At 54.1% G+C, this 18978-nt stretch overlaps 4 protein-coding genes across 4 annotated transcripts in view; all 4 read left to right on the plus strand.

Annotated features, from left to right (window-relative positions):
- The window catches only part of LOC149995190 (sialic acid-binding Ig-like lectin 13), a 29346-nt gene extending 23669 nt beyond the window's left edge, over nucleotides 1–5677 (plus strand). The window contains exons 8-9 of the mRNA XM_090260846.1: nucleotides 4355–4415; nucleotides 5222–5677. Of these exons, the coding sequence (XP_090116972.1) occupies nucleotides 4355–4415; nucleotides 5222–5362 (202 nt within the window). The 3' untranslated portion in view covers nucleotides 5363–5677. The remainder of the gene's footprint in view (nucleotides 1–4354; nucleotides 4416–5221) is intronic.
- Nucleotides 615–4014, plus strand: LOC149995192 (sialic acid-binding Ig-like lectin 5). The gene is made up of 7 exons (XM_090260874.1): nucleotides 615–648; nucleotides 716–1099; nucleotides 1307–1582; nucleotides 1798–1842; nucleotides 2986–3237; nucleotides 3322–3612; nucleotides 3914–4014. Exons 1-7 carry the CDS (start codon nucleotides 615–617, stop codon nucleotides 4012–4014), a joined length of 1383 nt encoding a protein of 460 aa, XP_090117000.1.
- Nucleotides 5678–13671: 7994 nt separating the features above from the next.
- On the plus strand, nucleotides 13672–14829 carry LOC149995193 (myeloid cell surface antigen CD33-like). The gene is made up of 4 exons (XM_090259143.1): nucleotides 13672–13705; nucleotides 13773–14156; nucleotides 14362–14643; nucleotides 14789–14829. Exons 1-4 carry the CDS (start codon nucleotides 13672–13674, stop codon nucleotides 14827–14829), a joined length of 741 nt encoding a protein of 246 aa, XP_090115269.1.
- Nucleotides 14755–18734, plus strand: LOC149995194 (sialic acid-binding Ig-like lectin 11). The gene is made up of 6 exons (XM_090260849.1): nucleotides 14755–14903; nucleotides 16059–16310; nucleotides 16397–16697; nucleotides 16992–17084; nucleotides 17435–17489; nucleotides 18526–18734. The coding sequence occupies exons 1-6, from the start codon at nucleotides 14843–14845 to the stop codon at nucleotides 18688–18690; spliced, it is 927 nt and encodes a 308-aa protein (XP_090116975.1). The 5' UTR covers nucleotides 14755–14842; the 3' UTR covers nucleotides 18691–18734.
- The last annotated feature ends 244 nt before the right edge of the window (nucleotides 18735–18978 follow it).

Here is an 18978-nt window from a genome sequence, read left to right on the forward strand (position 1 = left end):
GCAGCCAGGTATCCTATAAGCCCCTGCCTGTGCTCGACCCTCACACCCTGGACCACAGGCAGCTGGAATGGCCTGGGCCCCTCTGCCTGCTCCAACGGCATTAGGGACATTCTCAGGGACAGGGACAAAGCCGGCCACAGTCTCCCCTTGGACCCCACACGACTGAGGGAGTAGGTGCTCTGACTGGTGGGCTGTGAGTTCATTCATTCGTTCATCCCCACCTGTCCACCTGGGGGACCTACGTCATATTTGCTGCCTTGCCGGTCCCCCAACAGCCCCTCCTGAGTCCCACACTCGAGGGACTGATCCTCTGCACCATATAGAAGCTGTGACTGGCCAGGCAGTGCTTGCTTTCCTGTGCGGGCAGTAGTGCCCGAGGGACAAGAGAGGACAGGGAGCCAGAAGAAGGGGTCGGGTCCTCCTAAGCATGTGGGGCCCTCACCGGGACCCCATCTGGAAAGCGGAAGCGCTTGTTCTCCAAGGGCCAGGCCAGCTCCACCACATGGCCGCCCACATCCTCCTCCGTGATCATCATCTTCCTCACTTCACTCTGGCTTCCTGTTGGGCTTCCTCTCAGTCCTGTGACACCGAGGTCACCGACACGTACCCCAAAGATGCTGCGGCTGCTGCTGGCCCTGCTGTGGGCAGGTGAGTGCCCGAGGGGAGATGCTGTGGGCTAGGGTGGCAGCTGCGGCTGACTCACCTTTTCCCACAGGGTCCCTGGCCCAGGATGACAGATTCCAGCTGCAAGTGCCGGAGTCCGTGACGGTGCAGGAGGGCCAGTGTGTCTCCGTGCCCTGCACTGTGTCCTACCCCCAGGTCGGCTGGACCGACTCTACCCCAGCTCATGGATACTGGTTCCGGGAAGGGGCCAATACAGACAAGGATGCTCCAGTGGCCACGAACAACCCCGATCGTAAAGTGAAGAAGGAGACCCAGGGTCGATTCCACCTCGTTGGGAGCCCCACAACCTTCGACTGCTCCCTGTTCATCAGAGACGCACAGGGAAGGGACTCGGGGAGATACTTCTTTAAGATAGAGCGAGGGTCCTCTGTGAGATATAATTACCGACAGAACAAGCTCTCTGTAAATGTGACAGGTAAGGAATGGGGTCAAGGAGAGGACGCATGACGGGTCTTGAGGGCTCCCGGGCTGGAAAGGAACCTCCTTCTTCTCATTCTGGGAAGGACTCAGGGGAACCAGTGGGGACTGGACCCTGGGGCTGGCCTGGCACAGAGGCTGCAGTTAGGGGCACACTCAGGGACCCCACCTCCAGGGCCTGGGTCTCTGTCTCTCTCCTCTGCAGCTCTGACACCGACACCTGACATCCACATCCAGGGGACCCTGGAATCTGGCCACCCCAAGAACATTACCTGTACAATGCCATGGGCCTGTGAGAGAGAGGCACCACCCATCTTCTCCTGGATTGGGGTCACAGACAGCTCACTGGGTCCCAGGACCCCCAACTCCTCCACGGTCACCTTCACCCCAGGGCCTCAGCACCACGGCACCAACCTCACCTGTCGAGTGACCTTGCGAGATGCTGTGATCGTGGAGAAGACCATCCAGCTCAACGTGTCCTGTGAGTGCCCGGTCAGGACACTGGGTCCCTCGGGCGGTGGGGGTTGGGAGTGTAGGGCCTGGGATACTGGTTGCTGGGCCCTGCAAGCCGGAGCGGGCGAGGAAGGCAAGAGGACACTTGGTTTCACCCCCTTCCTGTGTTTAAGTTTTGGGTGGAACGGGTCAACACCCACCTTTCTGCTGCTGAAAAGGGAACAACTATGTCTGCCTGTGCAGATGCACTCCGGAACCTGACCATCAGCGTGTCCAGAGAAGGCAGAGGTAGGGTGCAACCTCTCCGGCCCGGGAGGTGGAGGAGGTGGGGTCTGTCTCCCTGTGCCCTTGAGAGCAGAGCTGGGGTTTCAGGGCTCAGCTCGGAGACAGACTGAGGCCAGCTGAGAGGCCTTACTCCTCAGCCTACAAATTGGCCTCCCCCACCCCGACCCTCCCACGGGAAACCGCGTGACATCCAATAGTTGATTAGTTTCAGGGGTACAGCATAGTGGGTACTTACAACGTGATCCCCTCGATAAGTCTGGTCCCCACCTGGCACCATCCACAGTTATTACAATATTGTTTTTATAACTGCCAATGTGTAATATTACTTTTAAAATCTCCCTTGATTTCTCCTAGTAGTAGCCTCATGTCAACAGAACCTCCAAAAAATGGCCACTCGCTTGGGCCTCAAGGACTGTTAGCTTCCCATGGAGCGGGCCAAGCCAGACCACACCCCAGCTGTAGCTGCTCTCTGTTCCTTCCTCCCACAAGGTCCCTCCATGCCAGCACCATTCCCTGGCCAGCTCCTCCCACACCCCGTTCTCATGTTCTGCTTAAGCCTCCCCTCCTCCAGGAAGCCCTCTCTGCCTTTACAGTCTCACTGGAGTCCTGTCCTCAGGGCTCCCTCAACCCAATGAACACCCCGTCACAAAACACGTCTTCTGGCTCTGTGAGCACCTGCTTTGGGGTGTCTCGTCCATGAGACTGTGAGCTCTCGGTCACAGCTGAATTAGACAGGTCTTAGGGAATCATTCTGGACAGGCGAAGATGGCAAGGTTTGAACAGAAAACTCAGGGATCCGCACGGGCAGTGTTGGCCAAGGCAGGAGGCGTGGAGACCAGGGAGTTCAGACAAACGCTCGGACACCTCCTGGAGAGGCCGGAGTGTCTGCTCCCACCCCTGACCCTTTGGGTCTGAGCCCAGACAGAATATGCCCATCATATTATGGAAGAGAAGAAACTGTTCTATGTAATGTAAGAAGGGAGGAGGGGAGGAGAGAGAGACAGACTCATGTAGACCAAGAGAGAGAGGCTGACAGGCAGAGAGCACGGGCGGTGCAGGGAGAGCTAGAGCTGCAGAGGGACAGACGTACAGACGGGGCAGCAGGGGCACCTCGGAGCTGGGGCCTCACTCTGTCTGTCTTGCCAGGACCTGAACTTCTGCCCAACGGCTCATGTCTCCGAGCCCAGGAGGGCCAGGGGCTGCGCCTTGTGTGTGAGGCCGACAGCAACCCCCCCAGCAGAGTAAGGTGGACCCGGGGGAGCCTGGACCTGAGCCCCCCGGAGCCTGGGGTCCTGCAGCTGCCGCGGGTGGAACTGGGGGATCATGGGGAATACGTCTGCCGAGCTGAGCAGCATCGGGGGGCCTCCCTGGAAGCCTCCCTGACCCTCCTTGTGAAAGGTGAGTTGGCACACACCTGGGGAAGGACCCTTGGTCTTGGGGAGGAGGGAGGCTCCTCTGATACCTCTCCTGTTTTTCCCGCAGACGCCCCACAGCTGCTGGGACCCGCCTGCTCCTGGGAGGGCAAGAGTCTGCGCTGCAACTGCTCCTTCCTAACCCAGCCGGGCCCCTCGCTGCGCTGGCGGCTGGGGGAGCGGATACTGGAGGGAAACCACAGCGACGCCTCCCACGCCCACAGGGTCGCCTTCCATTCAGCGGGGCCCTGGGCCCACAGCTCCCTGAGCCTCAGCGGGGACCTTAGCTCCAGCCTCAGGCTCACGTGTGAGGCCCAGAATGCCCACGGGGAACGAACAGTGACTGTCCTGTGGCTGCCAGGTCAGGGGGTGTGAGGGGCGGTGCCCAGGGAAGGGGGCGCACACGCCTGCGTCCTAGAAGACACGGAGTGGGAGAGACAGAGGCTTGACTTAGGGCAAAGGCAGAATGGAGTCCAGGCCCCTGAGCCATTTGGCTGGGGAGGGGGCTGGGGCCCTGGAGGCTGCAATCATGTGAAGGGGTGGGGAGCAAAGGCACCCTGGATGGAATGGGCACACTTGTCGGCATGGATCCCAGAAAGTGGGGTGCTCAGGTGCCTGCCTAGGGAAACAGGACCTCACGCCAGGGTGTCTCATGTCTGCAGGGAGACCAGGAGACCTGACAGGTATGATTCAGGGGGCCATCAGGGGAGCTGGTGTCACAGCCCTGCTCGCTGTCTGCCTTGGTGTGGGCCTCGTCATGTGAGTGAGGGGCAGCCCCAGCCTGGGCGAAGGCTCAGGAGGAGGCCATGGTGTGTTTGGGCAGGAACCCAAAGAATCTCACAAATTGAAAGCCCAGAGCCCTGACACATGATAAACCCAATAAAAGGACAAGGTGAGGCGACATCAGGAAGTTAGCCTCCTCACTATTGGCCAGGTGTTGAGTGTGTTCCCAACATCTGGTTCCCGCTGTCTGGGAGGAGGGACGTATGTTCCCGTCACAGCCCCCGCAGCCAGACAGCAGCCCCCGTGTCCTGCCCCAGTAAGGCCTTCCCGGCTCCCAGCTGCCAGCCAGCTGGGCTGAAAGGCCCCGTCTCTCTCCTCAGAGGGAGGACCTACAGGAAGAAATGGGCAGAGAAGGCAGAGAACGAGGAAGACATCTCCCAGGTGAGTGTCATGGGCAGAGTTCCATCCAGTGTCCCTGTGGTGAAAACCTGAGTTCCTCATCTCCCCTCCAAACTTTATCCTTCCCCGGATTCCCAGCACAGTCTCTCAGATCTGAGAACTGTCTTCTCCTCCGTCCCCCATAGCGAGTAATTGACCAAGTCCTGTCCCATTTCCCTTGTAGCAAAGCTTTTCTCCATTTGTTCCTTTCCAGTTGGGCCCTCACTGTCTCTCTGGGGTCACTGACTCCATCTCTCCTCCCCTAAACACTCCCCAAACAGCAACGTGCTCCCCACCCTTTAGATCAGCAAGTCCAAGAGAAATACGATACGCACAACATACGTACCTTAAAACTCTCCAGTAGTGGCAATAAAAAGAAGCAGAAAGGGTCTTGGCTGGTTGGCTCAGTGGATGGAGCTCTAGCCTGCAAACCAAAGGGGCGCTGGTTCAATTCTCAGTCAGGGCACATGCCTGGGATGCGGGCCAGGTCCCAGTTGGGGGGTGTGTGAGAGGCAACCACACATCAATGTCTCTCTCCCTCTCTTAAAAAAAAAAAATAGTAGAAAGAAACAGGAGATCAGCTTTTCTACCACACGGATAACAGTTATATGCATGGAGAGATGTCATAAGGATTCAGTGAGATGAGTAATAAGAAGAAGCTATTATGAGGGAGGGAAAGAGTGAGTTAGTGAATGAACCTCAGGAAATGGGTGTGAAAATCGATACATGGGTAAGACCGCTTCATGCCCCAAGTTCCCCTCTCCAGACGCCAAAGGCTGACTCTGATACCCTCCTCTCGTCCCACTCAGTGTCACCTGAATAAATCGTCCTTCAGCCACAGGCCCCCAGCAGTGGCCGCCCCCACATCAGAGGATGAGCTCCTTTATGCGGCGCTCAACCCTCAGACGCAGGAGGCCACCACATACTCTGAGATCAAGATCCAGAAATGATGATGCACTCCCGCCCGCAGGAGCTGGCTGGAGCCCAGAAAAGGCATCTTCGAAAAGAAAGGTGTGTCAGGGACCGATTCTTAAACAGTTCACAGCCCTCTGAACCGAAGGTCATCAATGGAAACATGAAGTTCCTTGGAGTGGCTGATGTCACAGGGATTCCTGGGTTCAAAGCCAGGCTCAGCGACTTACTGAGGGTGTTATATCAAGCAAGTCATGTTACCACTGTGTGTCTCAGGTTCCTCCCCTGTAACATGGGGGACAATTTGATTAGGTACACTGTTAAGTGAGAAAACATGAACCATTGGCGCTAAATATATTGTTCTGTATTGACTTTACCTCAGCAGGGAGAGAGCTGTCAGGTTTGGTTCTACCACTACCTTCTATCTGCTTGACTATTTTGAAGAACATGTATTATTATCATTTGGGGAGGGAGGGGAACATTTTAAAATATTTTAATAGAAATAGTTTAAAATATTTCTATTTATAAATGAAACCCTTTGGCAGGAGAAGATATTTCCCGATGTGTGTACCTAACAAAGGACTTACCCAGAGTTTATCAAGACTATATAAAGATCTTCCAAAAATCAATGAGAAAAAGAGGCAGACAACCCAATAAGGGCCACTAAGCACATAGAGAGGTGGCAGACTTCCGTAACTGTCAGGGAAATGCAAATAAAACTTGCAATGCTATACCACTCTGGTGAAAATAATAATAAAAAATTTTAAGAATATCAAGTGTTGAGAACATTGCAGTCAGTGAAAACAGCCAGTCACGAAAAGACAAATTCTGTCTCTTTGGGGTCACTGACTCATCTCTCGTCCCCCAAGAGCCCCCAAACAGCTATTATGCTCCCCACCATTTAGATCAGTGAGTCCAACAGAAATACGATACAAAAAATGTACATAGCTTAAAACTTTTTAGTAGTGGTATTAAAAGGGGCAGGGAAGGTCTTGGCTGGTCTGGCTCAGTGGATTCAGCATGGGCTTGTGAAGTAAAGGGTCACGGGTTTGATTCCCACTCAGGGCACATGTCTGGGTTGTGGGCCAGGTCCCTGGTTGGGGGAATGTGAGAGGCAACCACACATTAATGATTCTCTCCCTGTCTTCCCCTCTCTCTGAAAACAAATAAATAAAGTCTTTAAAAAATAGTTAAGAGAGTAAGTTTTATATTGTGTATGCTTTGTATCAATAATTGTTTTTTAAAGACAATCAACTGTTGGTTAGGATGTGGAGCAACTGGAATTCTGAGACACTGCTGGTGGGAAGGAGAATCGGGCCACCACTTGGAAAACACTGAGCACAGGACCCAGCATTTCCACTCCACGGGGGCGTCCCCAACAGAAATACGTGCAAATGCCCATGAAACCTATAAAAGGATGTCCCCAGCAGCACTTCTCGTGATGGCTGAACAATGGAACCTCCCCAAATTCCCAACAACAGGTCAATATATGGCAGATTATTTATGCAACGGAAAAAGCAAATAACAACTCCACACAATGTATGTGAATCCTGCAAACATTATGTTGAGTAAGAGCCCAGACACAATGAGTATGTACTATGTGATACCATCGATATGAGATTCGGAAACAGATAAAACTAATCTTTGGTATCAGAAATCTGGATACTGGTCACCCTCAGGGGGAAGGGACTGGAAGGGGTTAGTGGGGGCTTTCTAGGGGTTCTGATAAGGATCTGTTTCTTGATCTAGGCACTGATTGCTCATATGTATTCACTCTATGAAACACTTTGTTTATTTATTTTTATCCTCATGTGAAGATGTGCTTACTGATTTTTAGAGAGGAAGGGAGAAAGAGAAAGAGAGAGAGAGAGAGAGAGAGAGAGAGAGAGAAAGAGAGAGAGACATCAATCAGTTTCATCCCATACAACAAGACTGAACCTGCAACCCAGGTATGTGCCCTAATTGGGGATCAAACCTGCAACATTTAGGTGCGCCAGGTGATGCACCAACAAAACAGAGCTACCCAGACAGGGCTCTATAAACATATTTTAGTAAAATACTTGTGATTTGTGCTCTTTTAGAGAGAAACGCTACTGTTTTTTTATTACTCTTTTTGTGCCTTTACAGGTGTCTCCATTTTGCCCCATTGCTCTCCCCTGCCCCTCCCCAGCCCCACAGTCAGTCCCCACCCTGTTGGCCATGCCCTTGGGTCCTGTATACAGTTCCTTGATTAGGCCCTTCCCCTTATTTCTCTTCTTATCCTTTCCCCCCACACTCTGGTCACTGTCAGTCTGTTGCTTCTTTCCATGCCTCTGGTTCTAATTTGCTCATTTGTTTGTTTAGCCCATTGTATTTCCCCTTTCTTTAAAAAAATCATTTAAACTCTTCAAGTCTTCTGGCCAAGATGGAGGCGTAGACAGACATGCTGTGTGTCCCTCCACAATTAAGAAGGAATACAACTACCTCAAAACTAAAAACAACCAGAAGTTTCAGAAAATGACAGTGCATGGAAGTCCAGCAAACAAAGATATAAGGAAAAAATACTCATCCAGAATGGCAGGAAGGGTGGAGCCGGGGCAGAGAAAATTCAGTGTGGTGGCGGCAGCAGCGGTGGCAGAGGCGGGCCAGCAGAAAGCACACTCACACATTTTAAAAAGTCAGGAGGGACACCTGGGGGGCGTTACCAGCTCCTCACCAGAATTTGCAGCTCATGGTCCCAGCACCGGAGAAAATCAAGTCTCATTGCTTCTGACTGTGCAGACCAGTGGGGGTCTGGGCGGAGGCAGAACTCCCAGTCTCTCAGCAGAGTCCCCTTGTTTAAAGGGTCCCCATGGTCCTAGAATGTTTGCAGATGCACCCACTCTGGGAATGACGGCCAGGACAGCAGCTAGAGGGGCACCAATCTGGTGTGGAAGTGGGAGAAGTGCCTGGAACAGGGGTGAGTGCTGAGCAAGTGGCATTGTTCCTTCTTGGACCTCTCCCCCACATACAGCGCCACAACAGTGGTTAAATGGATCACCCTGTACTGACGATTCCCTAAGGCTCCGCCCCTTACAACATAACTGGTGGAACAGCTCTACCTAAGACAGAAACAAACAAACACAGGAGCCTGTCAGAATGAGGAGACAGAGAAGTATGGCCCAAAAGGGGGAACAGATCAAGGTTCCAGTGGGAGAACTAAGCGACGAGGAGGTAGCCAACCTAACAGATGAGGAGCCAGACAACCTAACAGACGTAGTACTGAAAACACTGGTGATAAAGATGCTCGCAGGCTTGACAGATATGCTTGAGTATGGCAAGCGCATAAGAGAAGAAGTGAAGGCTATGCTAAGTGAAATGAAGGAAAATCCACACAAAACCAATGGTGAAGGGAAGGAAACCGGTGTTCAAATCAATGATTTGGAACAAATGAAAAAAAAATAACCGATCAACCAGAGCAGAATCAGGAAGCAAGAATTGAATAACATGAGGAAAACCTCCCAAATTTTGCAAAGGAGATGGACATACAGGCCCAGGAAGCACGGAGGGTCCCAGGCGAGCTGGACCCAGAGGGGACCACACCAGAACACATCACGATTGAGATGCCAAAGGTGAAAGACAAAGACAGAGTCCTGGGGGCAACAAGGGAGAGGTGGAGAGATGCCTACAGGGGGGTGCCTATAGGACTATCAAGCTGATTTCTCAGAGGACACCTTGCAGGCAGGAAGGGACTGGCAAGCAGTATTCAATGCGATGAAACGCAACCTGCAACCAGGACAACTCTATCCAGCAAAGCTATCATTTGGAATGGAAGGGCAGATGAAGTGCTTCCCAGACAAGGTGAAGCTAAAGGAATTCATCATCATCAGGCCATTATTATATGAAATGTCAAAGGGACTTACTTAAGAAAAAGAAGATCAAAACTATGAACACTAAAATGACAACAGACTCACAACTATCAACAACTGAATCTAAAAAATAAAACCAAAATTCAACTAAACAAACAAGAAAAGAAACAGAATCATAGGTATGGGGATTATTTGGAGGGTTATCAGCTGGGAGGGGGGAAGGGGGGTATAGTACAGGGACTAAGAAGCATAATCGGTTGTTACAAAATAGACAGGGGGAGTTGAGAATAATATAGGAAAGAGTGAAGCCAAAGACCTTATATGCACAACCCATGGACATGAACTAAGTGTGGTGGGATTGCTGGAGGTAACGGGGGTACTGGGCAGAGGGGAGCAAAGGTGAAAATATTGGAACTACTGTAACAACATAATCAATAAAATATACTTTTAAAATATCTTAAAAAAATAAAAAGAATGCACACTTCCCATTGCAGACAGCCAGTAATCTCATCTTAGTCTATTCTAAATTTCCTTACAATTATGAAAGCAAATGTTTATGGATCACCTCATATCTGCCAAGCATGTTTCTAAGCATGTGGGCTCAGCAGGAAAAACTACAAGACCCTTACATTTTAATGGCAGAAAAGACACACAAAGAATAATTCAGTAGATTATATGTTATATTGATTGGGGATAAGGAGTCTGGAGAAAAACAAAGCAGGAAAGGCATATAGAAAATATGGACTGGATTATATTCTTCATTGTGTTGTGTGTGCATGTAGTCATTAAGAAACCGACCTTTGAGTACGCACACATATACACACGCAGTGCTTCACAGACACACGCACCATTCAGATATGCACATGCATACACACAGGGATCACAGACACACATATACACACATACATACACATGTACAGATATCCCCCACACTCATGTACACACACACCTGAAAACACACACAGACACCTCAGACATACACACAGAAGAGAAACATGCATGTACCAGACACACACATACACACACCTCAGACACATACATAGAGACCATACACACACATCTACATGCACACAAAGATATATGGACACATACATACTTCAAATACGCCCACAACACAAACACGTGGCACAGACCAAAACACAGACACACAGAGACTCAGACACACAGACACACAACTCAGGTGTGCACACAAACACTCACAGACATACACACAGACACACCTGACACACACCTAGACTAAGACACACACACACACGCACACATACAGACACACACACCACAAATGTGCACACCTTGTGCAGGACACACACACACATACACACACACACAACTCAGGTGTGCACACAGACTCACAGACATACACACAGACACACCTGACACACCTAGACTAAGACACACACACACACGCACACATACAGACACACACACCACAAATGTGCACACCTTGTGCAGGACACACACATACACACACACACAACTCAGGTGTGCACACAGACTCACAGACATACACACAGACACACCTGACCCACACCTAGACTAAGACACACACACACACGCACACATACAGACACACACACCACAAATGTGCACACCTTGTGCAGGACACACACACACATACACACACACACAACTCAGGTGTGCACACAGACTCACAGACATACACACAGACACACCTGACACACACCTAGACTAAGACACACACACACACGCACACATACAGACACACACACCACAAATGTGCACACCTTGTGCAGGACACACACATACACACACACACAACTCAGGTGTGCACACAGACTCACAGACATACACACAGACACACCTGACACACCTAGACTAAGACACACACACACACGCACACATACAGACACACACACCACAAATGTGCACACCTTGTGCAGGACACACACATACACACACACACAACTCAGGTGTGCACATAGACTCACAGACATACACACAGACACACCTGACCCACACCTAGACTAAGACACACACACACACGCACACATACAGACACACACACCACAAATGTGCACACCTTGTGCAGGACACACACACACATACACACACACACAACTCAGGTGTGCACACAGACTCACAGACATACACACAGACACACCTGACACACACCTAGACTAAGACACACACACACACGCACACATACAGACACACACACCACAAATGTGCACACCTTGTGCAGGACACACACATACACACACACACAACTCAGGTGTGCACACAGACTCACAGACATACACACAGACACACCTGACACACACCTAGACTAAGACACACACACACACGCACACATACAGACACACACACCACAGATGTGCACACCTTGTGAAGGACACACACGTACACACAACAGGCAGCAGCCACCTGGGCCCTCGCACGGGAGCATGGCCCTAGGAAGAGTCAGGCCTGGTTCTCAGGTCATGCTCTGTGAACGGGGCTGACCTTGCCTCCCATACACCCTGCTCACCTTTCACGTCCCAGCTCACCTGCCCCATCCTCCAGCCCCGCCCTCACTCCCCTTGGGGCTCCCCCAGCCCCGCCCTCCTCACTGCATTGGCCCTGACCAGCCAGGCTGGGACTGCGGCTCTGCCCCCCACTCCTCCAGTCCGGCGGGGTCTGCCTCACCTCAGCCCAGAGCAGCCCCCAGAACACCCCGCTCAGCAGATGGGAGGCAGGTGCCCAGCGTCAGGTGCACCGATGGGCTCATCCAGCCGAGGGAGCAGCCAGAGCAGAGGCCGTGGGGCTTGTCCTGTCCTGGGAGAGCAGGAGAAGCGAGGCCAGGCTGGGGTGACAGCCCTGCAGAAGGCAGAGCCGGTGGCCGAGGAGACTGGAGGTCTCGGCCAGTGAGCACATCCTTCCCCCCTTCCCCTCCTCCCATCCGCAGGTGGCCGCGTCCCGCAGACCAGCCACCGTGTGGGCTGTGTCCGCGGTGGGCCGGGCCGGGCGCTCTGCGCACTTGACTTGCATGAACCTGCCCGTCTCCTCGGCAGGCCCACGGGCGCGCGCGCTCGGACTGTCATAGCCAAGGGCCGCCGCCAGGGGGCTCACGCATCGGAAAGTCGTGTTCTCAGGACTCTGGAGGCTGGAAGCTCAGCATCAAGGTGTTGGTGGGACTGGTTCCTTCTGCGGCCTCTCTCCTTCCTCTGAAGACGGCCCTTCCCCTGCGGTCTCTTCTCTGTGGGTGCCTGCGTCCTCGTGTCTTCTTATAAGCACACCAGTCCCGTCGGATCACGGCCCTACCTAACGACCTCGTGCTACCTTCATCACCCTTAAAAGATGCCATCTCCAAAACCGGTCACATTTGGAAGCACTGGGCGTTAGGACATGAACATGTGGATTTTGGGGGTGACACCATTCAGTTCTCAACACCTTGTGAGCATTGGCACCCGACTAAGTCCAGGGTGGTTACGCCCCTTCCCGAGGCAGCACCGTGAGCTGGAGCCTGGGGCTGTCTGGCTGCAGAGCCCCCGCCCCTGACCCCGCATCGGAGGCCTCCCACGAGGAAGCCGCAGGGCAGAGCCGGCCACCAGGAGCCACCAGGAGCTTTTCCCCAAGGGCTGGGCTCAGAATGACCCCTGAGGGGTGGGGAGGGCCAGGCACCTGAGCTTACAGAGGATTCTCCCACAGACGAAGGCTGAGAATCGTGATGCCTCCCTGTGACAGATGAGGAAACCGAGGCTTGGAGGGAAGAAGAGCAGGCCCACATGACTCCAAAGCTTGACCTCCTCCCAACATCTTGCTCTGAATCAACACCAGCGATGCCTGGGCTGGGGAGCTTAGAGCAGGCCAGGGAGCCCAAGACCACTTTCGGGGTCACATGCTGGTGACCCCCTCGGACATCTGGTCCCACCTGCTCTGGCCATTTGTACCTGGTAACTCACCGTCTCCTGTCCAGAGCAGCCAGGTTTCCTATAAGCTCCCATCCTCACACCCTGGACTATCGTCAGCTGGAATGTCCTGGGTCCCTCTGCCTCCTCCAATGGTGTTAAGGACATTCTCAGGGACAGGGACAAAGCCTGCCACAGTCTCCCCTTGGACCCCACACGCCTGAGGGAGTAGGTGCTCTGACTGGTGGGCTATGTGTTTATTCATTCGTTCATCCCCACCTGTCCACCTGGAGGACCTACGTCATATTTGCTGCCTTGCCGGTCCCCCAGCAGCCCCTCCTGAGTCCCACACTCGAGGGACTGATCCTCTGCACCATATAGAAGCTGTGACTGGCCAGGCAGTGCTTGCTTTCCTGTGCGGGCAGTAGTGCCTGAGGGACAAGAGGACAGGGAGCCAGAAGGGGTGGGTTCAGGTCCACACAAGTGTGGGGGGCCCTCACCGGGACCCCATCTGGAAAGTGGAAGCGCTTGTTCTCCAAGGGCCAGGCCAGCTCCACCACATGGCCGCCCACTTCCTCCTCCGTGATCATCATCTTCCTCACTTCACTCTGGCTTCCTGTTGGGCTTCTTCTCAGTCCTGTGACACCGAGGTCACCGACACGGACCCCAAAGATGCTGCGGCTGCTGCTGGCCCTGCTGTGGGCAGGTGAGTGCCCGAAGGAAGAGCCAGTGGGCTGGGGTGGCAGCTGCGGCTGACTCACCTTTTCCCGCAGGGTCCCTGGCCCAGGATGACGGATTCCAGCTGCAAGTGCCGGAGTCCGTGACGGTGAAGGAGGGCCAGTGCGTCTCCGTGCCCTGCACTCTGTCCTACCCCCAGGATGGCTGGACCGACTCTACCCCAGCTCATGGCTACTGGTTCCGGGAAAAGGCCAATACAAACCGGGATGCTCCAGTGGCCACGAACAACCCTGATCGTAAAGTGAAGGAGGAGACCCAGGGCCGATTCCACCTCGTTGGGAGCCCCACAACCTCCGACTGCTCCCTGTTCATCAGAGACGCAAAGAAAAAGGACACGGGGACATACTTCTTTAGGATCGAGCGAGGGTCCTTTGTGAGATATAATTACCTACAGAACCAGCTCTCTCTACGTGTGACAGGTAAGGAATGGGGCCAAGGAGAGGACGCATGGACGGGTCCTGAGGGCTCCCGGGCTGGGACGGAACCTCCTTCTCATTCTGGGAAGGACTCACGGGGATCAATGGGGACTGGACCCTGGGGCTGGCCTGGCACAGAGACTGCAGTTAGGGGTGCACTCAGGGACCCCACCTCCAGGGCCTGGGTCTCTGTCTCTCTCCTCTGCAGCTCTGACTTCGAAACCGACACCTGATGTCCACATCCAGGGGACCCTAGAATCTGGCCACCCCAAGAACATTACCTGTACAGTGCCACTGGCCTGTGACACAGAGGCACCACCCATCTTCTCCTGGATTGGGGTCACAGACAGCTCACTGGGTCCCAGGACCCCCAACTCCTCCACGGTCACCTTCACCCCAGGGCCTCAGCACCACGGCACCAACCTCACCTGTCGAGTGACCTTTCGAGATGCTGGGATCGTGGAGAAGACCATCCAGCTCAACGTGTCCTGTGAGTGCCCGGTCAGGACACCGGGTCCCTCGGGCGGTGGGAGTTGGGGGCATAGGGCCTGGGATACTGGGTGCTGGGCCCTGCAAGCCGGAGAGGGGGAGGAAGGCAAGAGGACACTTGGTTTCACCCCCTTCCTGTGTTTAAGTTTTGGGTGGAATGGGTCAACACCCACCTTTCTGCTGCTGAAAAGGGAACAACTATGTCTGCCTGTGCAGATGCACTCCGGAACCTGACCATCAGCGTGTCCAGAGAAGGCAGAGGTAGGATGCAACCTCTCCGACCCGGAAGGTGGAGGTGAGGTCTGTCTCCCTGTGCCCTTCAGAGCAGAGCTGGGGTTTCAGGGCTCAGCTCGGAGACAGACTGAGGCCAGCTGAGAGGCCTTACTCCTCAGCCTACAAACTGGCCTCCCCCACCACGACCCTCCCACGGGAAACCACGTGACATCCAATACTTGATTAGTTTCAGGGGTACAGCATAGTGGGTACACATTTATAGAACTTACAACGCGATCCCCATAGATAAGTCTGGTCCCCACCTGGCACCATCCACAGTTATTACAATATTGTTTTTATAACTGCCAATGTGTAATATTACTTTTAAAATCTCCCTTAATTTCTCCTAGTAGTAGCTTCATGTCAACAGCACCTCCAAAAAAATGGCCACTCGCTCGGGCCTCAAGGACTGTTAGCTTCCCACGGAGCCGGCCAAGCCAGACCACACCCCAGCTGTAGCTGCTCTCTGTTCCTTCCTCTCACATGGTCCCTCCATGCCAGCACCATCCCCTGGCCAGCTCCTCCCCCACCCCGTTCTCATGTTCTGCTTAAACCTCTCCTCCTCCAGGAAGCCCTCTCTGCCTTGAGAGTCTCACTGGAGTCCTGTCCTCAGGGCTCCCTCAACCCAACGAACACCCCGTCACAAAACACGTCTTCTGGCTCTGTGAGCACCTGCTTTGGGGTGTCTCGTCCATGAGACTGTGAGCTCTCGGTCACAGCTGAATTAGACAAGTGTTAGGGAATCGTTATGGACAGGCAAAGATGGCAAGGCTTGAACAGAAAACTCCGGGATCCGCACGGGCAGTGTTGGCCAAGGCAGGAGGAATGGGGACCAGGGAGTTCAACCAAATGCTGGGACACCTCCTGGAGAGGCCGTAGTGTCTGCTCCCACGCCCGTCCCTTTCGGTCTGAGCCCACACAGAATATGCCCATCATATTATGGAAGAGAAGAAACTGTTCTACGTGATGTAAGAAGGGAGGAGGGGAGGAGAGAGAGACAGACTCATGTAGACCAAGAGAGAGAGGCTGACAGACAGAGAGCCCGGGCGGTGCAGGGAGAGCTAGAGCTGCAGAGGGACAGACGTACAGATGGGGGAGCAGGGGCGCCTCGGAGCTGGGGCCTCACTCTGTCTGTCTTGCCAGGACCTGAACTTCTGCCCAACGGCTCATCTCTCCGAGCCCAGGAGGGCCAGGGGCTGCGCCTTGTCTGTAAGGCCGACAGCAACCCCCCCAGCAGAGTAAGGTGGACCCGGGGGAGCCTGGACCTGAGCCCCTCGGAGCCCGGGGTCTTGCAGCTGCCGCGGGTGGAACTGGGGGACCATGGGGAATACGTCTGCCGAGCTGAGCAGCATCGGGGGGCCTCCCTGGAAGCCACCCTGACCCTCCTTGTGAAAGGTGAGTTGGAACACACCTGGGGCAGGACCGTCGGGTCCTGGGGAGGAGGGAGGCTCCTCCGATTCCTCTCCTGTTTCTCCCCGCAGACCCCCCACAGCTGCTGGGACCCGCCTGCTCCTGGGAGGGCAGGAGTCTGCGCTGCAACTGCTCCTTCCTAGCCCAGCCGGGCCCCTCGCTGCGCTGGCGGCTGGGGGAGCAGCTGCTGGAGGGAAACCACAGCGACGCCTCCCACGCCCACACGGTCGCCTTCCATTCAGCGGGGCCCTGGGCCAACAGCTCCCTGAGCCTCAGCGGGGACCTTAGCTCCAGCCGCAGGCTCGCGTGTGAGGCCCAGAATGCCCACGGGGAACGAACAGTGACTGTCCTGTGGCTGCCAGGTCAGGGGGTGTGAGGGGCGGTGCCCAGGGAAGGGGGCGCACACGCCTGGGTCCTAGAAGACACGGAGTGGGAGAGACAGAGGCTGACTTGGGGCAAAGGCAGAATGGAGTCCAGGCCCCTGAGCCATTTGGCTGGGGAGGGGGCTGGGGCCCTGGAGGCTGCAATCATGTGAAGGGGTGGGGGGCAGAGGCACCCTGGATGGAATGGGCACACTCGTCGGCATAGATCCCAGAAGGTGGGGTGCTCAGGAGCCTACCTAGGGAAACAGGAGCTCACCCCAGGGTGTCTCATGTCTGCAGGGAGACCAGGAGACATGACAGGTGTGATTCAGGGAGCCATCAGGGGAGCTGCTGTCACAGCCCTGCTCGCTGTCTGCCTTGGTGTGGGCCTCGTCATGTGAGTGAGGGGCAGCCCCAGTCCGGGCGAAGGCTCAGGAGGCGGCCGTTGTGTGTGTGGGCGGGGACCCAAAGAATCTCCAAAACTGAAAGCCCAGAGCCCTGACACGTGATAAACCCAGGAAAAGGACAAGGTGAGGCGGCATCAGGAAGTTAGCACCTGACCTCTTGGCCAGGTGTTGAGTGTGTTCCCAACATCTGGTTCCCGCTGTCTGGGAGGAGGGACGTATGTTCCCGTCACAGCCCCCGCAGCCAGACAGCAGCCCCCGTGCCCTGCCCCAGTAAGGCCTTCCCGGCTCCCAGCTGCCAGCCAGCTGGGCTGAAAGGCCCCGTCTCTCTCCTCAGAGGGAGGACCTACAGGAAGAAATGGGCAGAGAAGGCAGAGAGTCAGGAAGACATCTCCCAGGTGAGTGTCATGGGCAGAGTTCCATCCAGTGTCCCTGTGGTGAAAAACTGAGTTCCTCATCTCCGCCCCCAAACTTGGTCCTTCCCCAGATTCCCAGCACAGTCTCTCAGATCTGAGAACTGCCTTCTCCTCCGTCCCCCATAGCCAGTAATTGACCAAGTCCTGTCCCATTTCCCTTGTAGCTAAGCTTTTCTCCATTTGTTCCTTTCTAGTTGGGCTCTCACTGTCTCCCTGGGGCAACTGACTCCATCTCTCCTCCCCTAAACATTCCCCAAACAGTAGTGTGCTCCCCACCCTTTAGATCACCAAGTGTAACAGAAATATGATACGCACATCACATGTACCTCAAAAGTTTCCCGTAGTGGCATTAAAAAAAAGCAGAAAGGGCCTGGCTGGTGTGGCTCAGTCGATGGAGCTCCAGCCTGCAACCAAAGGGGTGCCAGTTTGATTCCCAGTCAGGGCACATGCCTGGGTTGCAGGCCAGGTCCCCAGTTGGGGGCATGTGAGAGGCAACCACACATCGATGTTTCTCTCCCTCTCTAAAAAAATAAAAGTATAAAGGAACATGAGATCAGCTTTCCTACCACAATGGTAACAGTTATATCCATGGAGAGAGGTCATAAGGATTAAGTGAGATGAGTAATAAGAAGAAGCTCTTGAGCCCTGGCTGCTGTGGCTCAGTGGATTGAGCGTCAGCCTGCGATACAAGTGTCGCTGGTTTGATTCCCAGTCAGGGCACATGACTAGGTTGCATGTCAGGTCCCCCGTCGGGGGCGCGAGTGAGAGGCAACCACACAGTAATGTTTCTCTCCCTCTCTTTCTCCTTTCCACGCTCTCTAAATATAAATAAACAAATAAACAAGTTAATTAATTTTAAAAAAAGGAAGAAGAACTTACTACGAGGGAGTGAGGGAGTGAGTGAATCCTCAGGAAATTGGTGTGAAATTTGATAGATGAATAGGACGCCCTCAAGCCCCAAGTTCCCCTCTCCAGACCGCAAAGGCCGGCGCTGACACTCTCCTCTCGTCCCACTCAGAGTCACCTGAACGAATCCTCCTGCAGCCACCTGCCCCCAGCAGCGGCCACCCCCACGTCAGAGGATGAGCTCGATTATGCTGGGCTCAGTTTCCACAACATGAAGCCACACAACCCTCAGGCCGAGGAGGCCACCACATACTCTGAGATCAAGATCCAGAAATGATGACGCACCCCCGCCCGCAGGAGCTGGCTGGAGCCCAGAAAAGGCATATTCGAAAACAAAGGTGTGTCAGGGACCGATTACTAAACAGTTCACAGTCCTCTGAGCTGAAGGTCATGAATGGAAACATGAAGTTCCTTGAAGTGGCTGACGTCACAGAGATGCCTGGGTTCAAATCGAGGCTCAGTGACTTACTGAGGGTGTTATATCAAGCAAGTCACTTTACCTCTATGTGCCTCAATTTCCTCCTCTGTAAAATGGGGGACAATTTGATTAGGTACACTGTTAAGT

Source organism: Furipterus horrens, unplaced genomic scaffold (genome assembly GCF_987537825.1).
Source record: "Furipterus horrens unplaced genomic scaffold, mFurHor1.1.pri manual_scaffold_13, whole genome shotgun sequence".
In the NCBI taxonomy this organism is placed as follows: Eukaryota; Metazoa; Chordata; class Mammalia; order Chiroptera; family Furipteridae; genus Furipterus; species Furipterus horrens.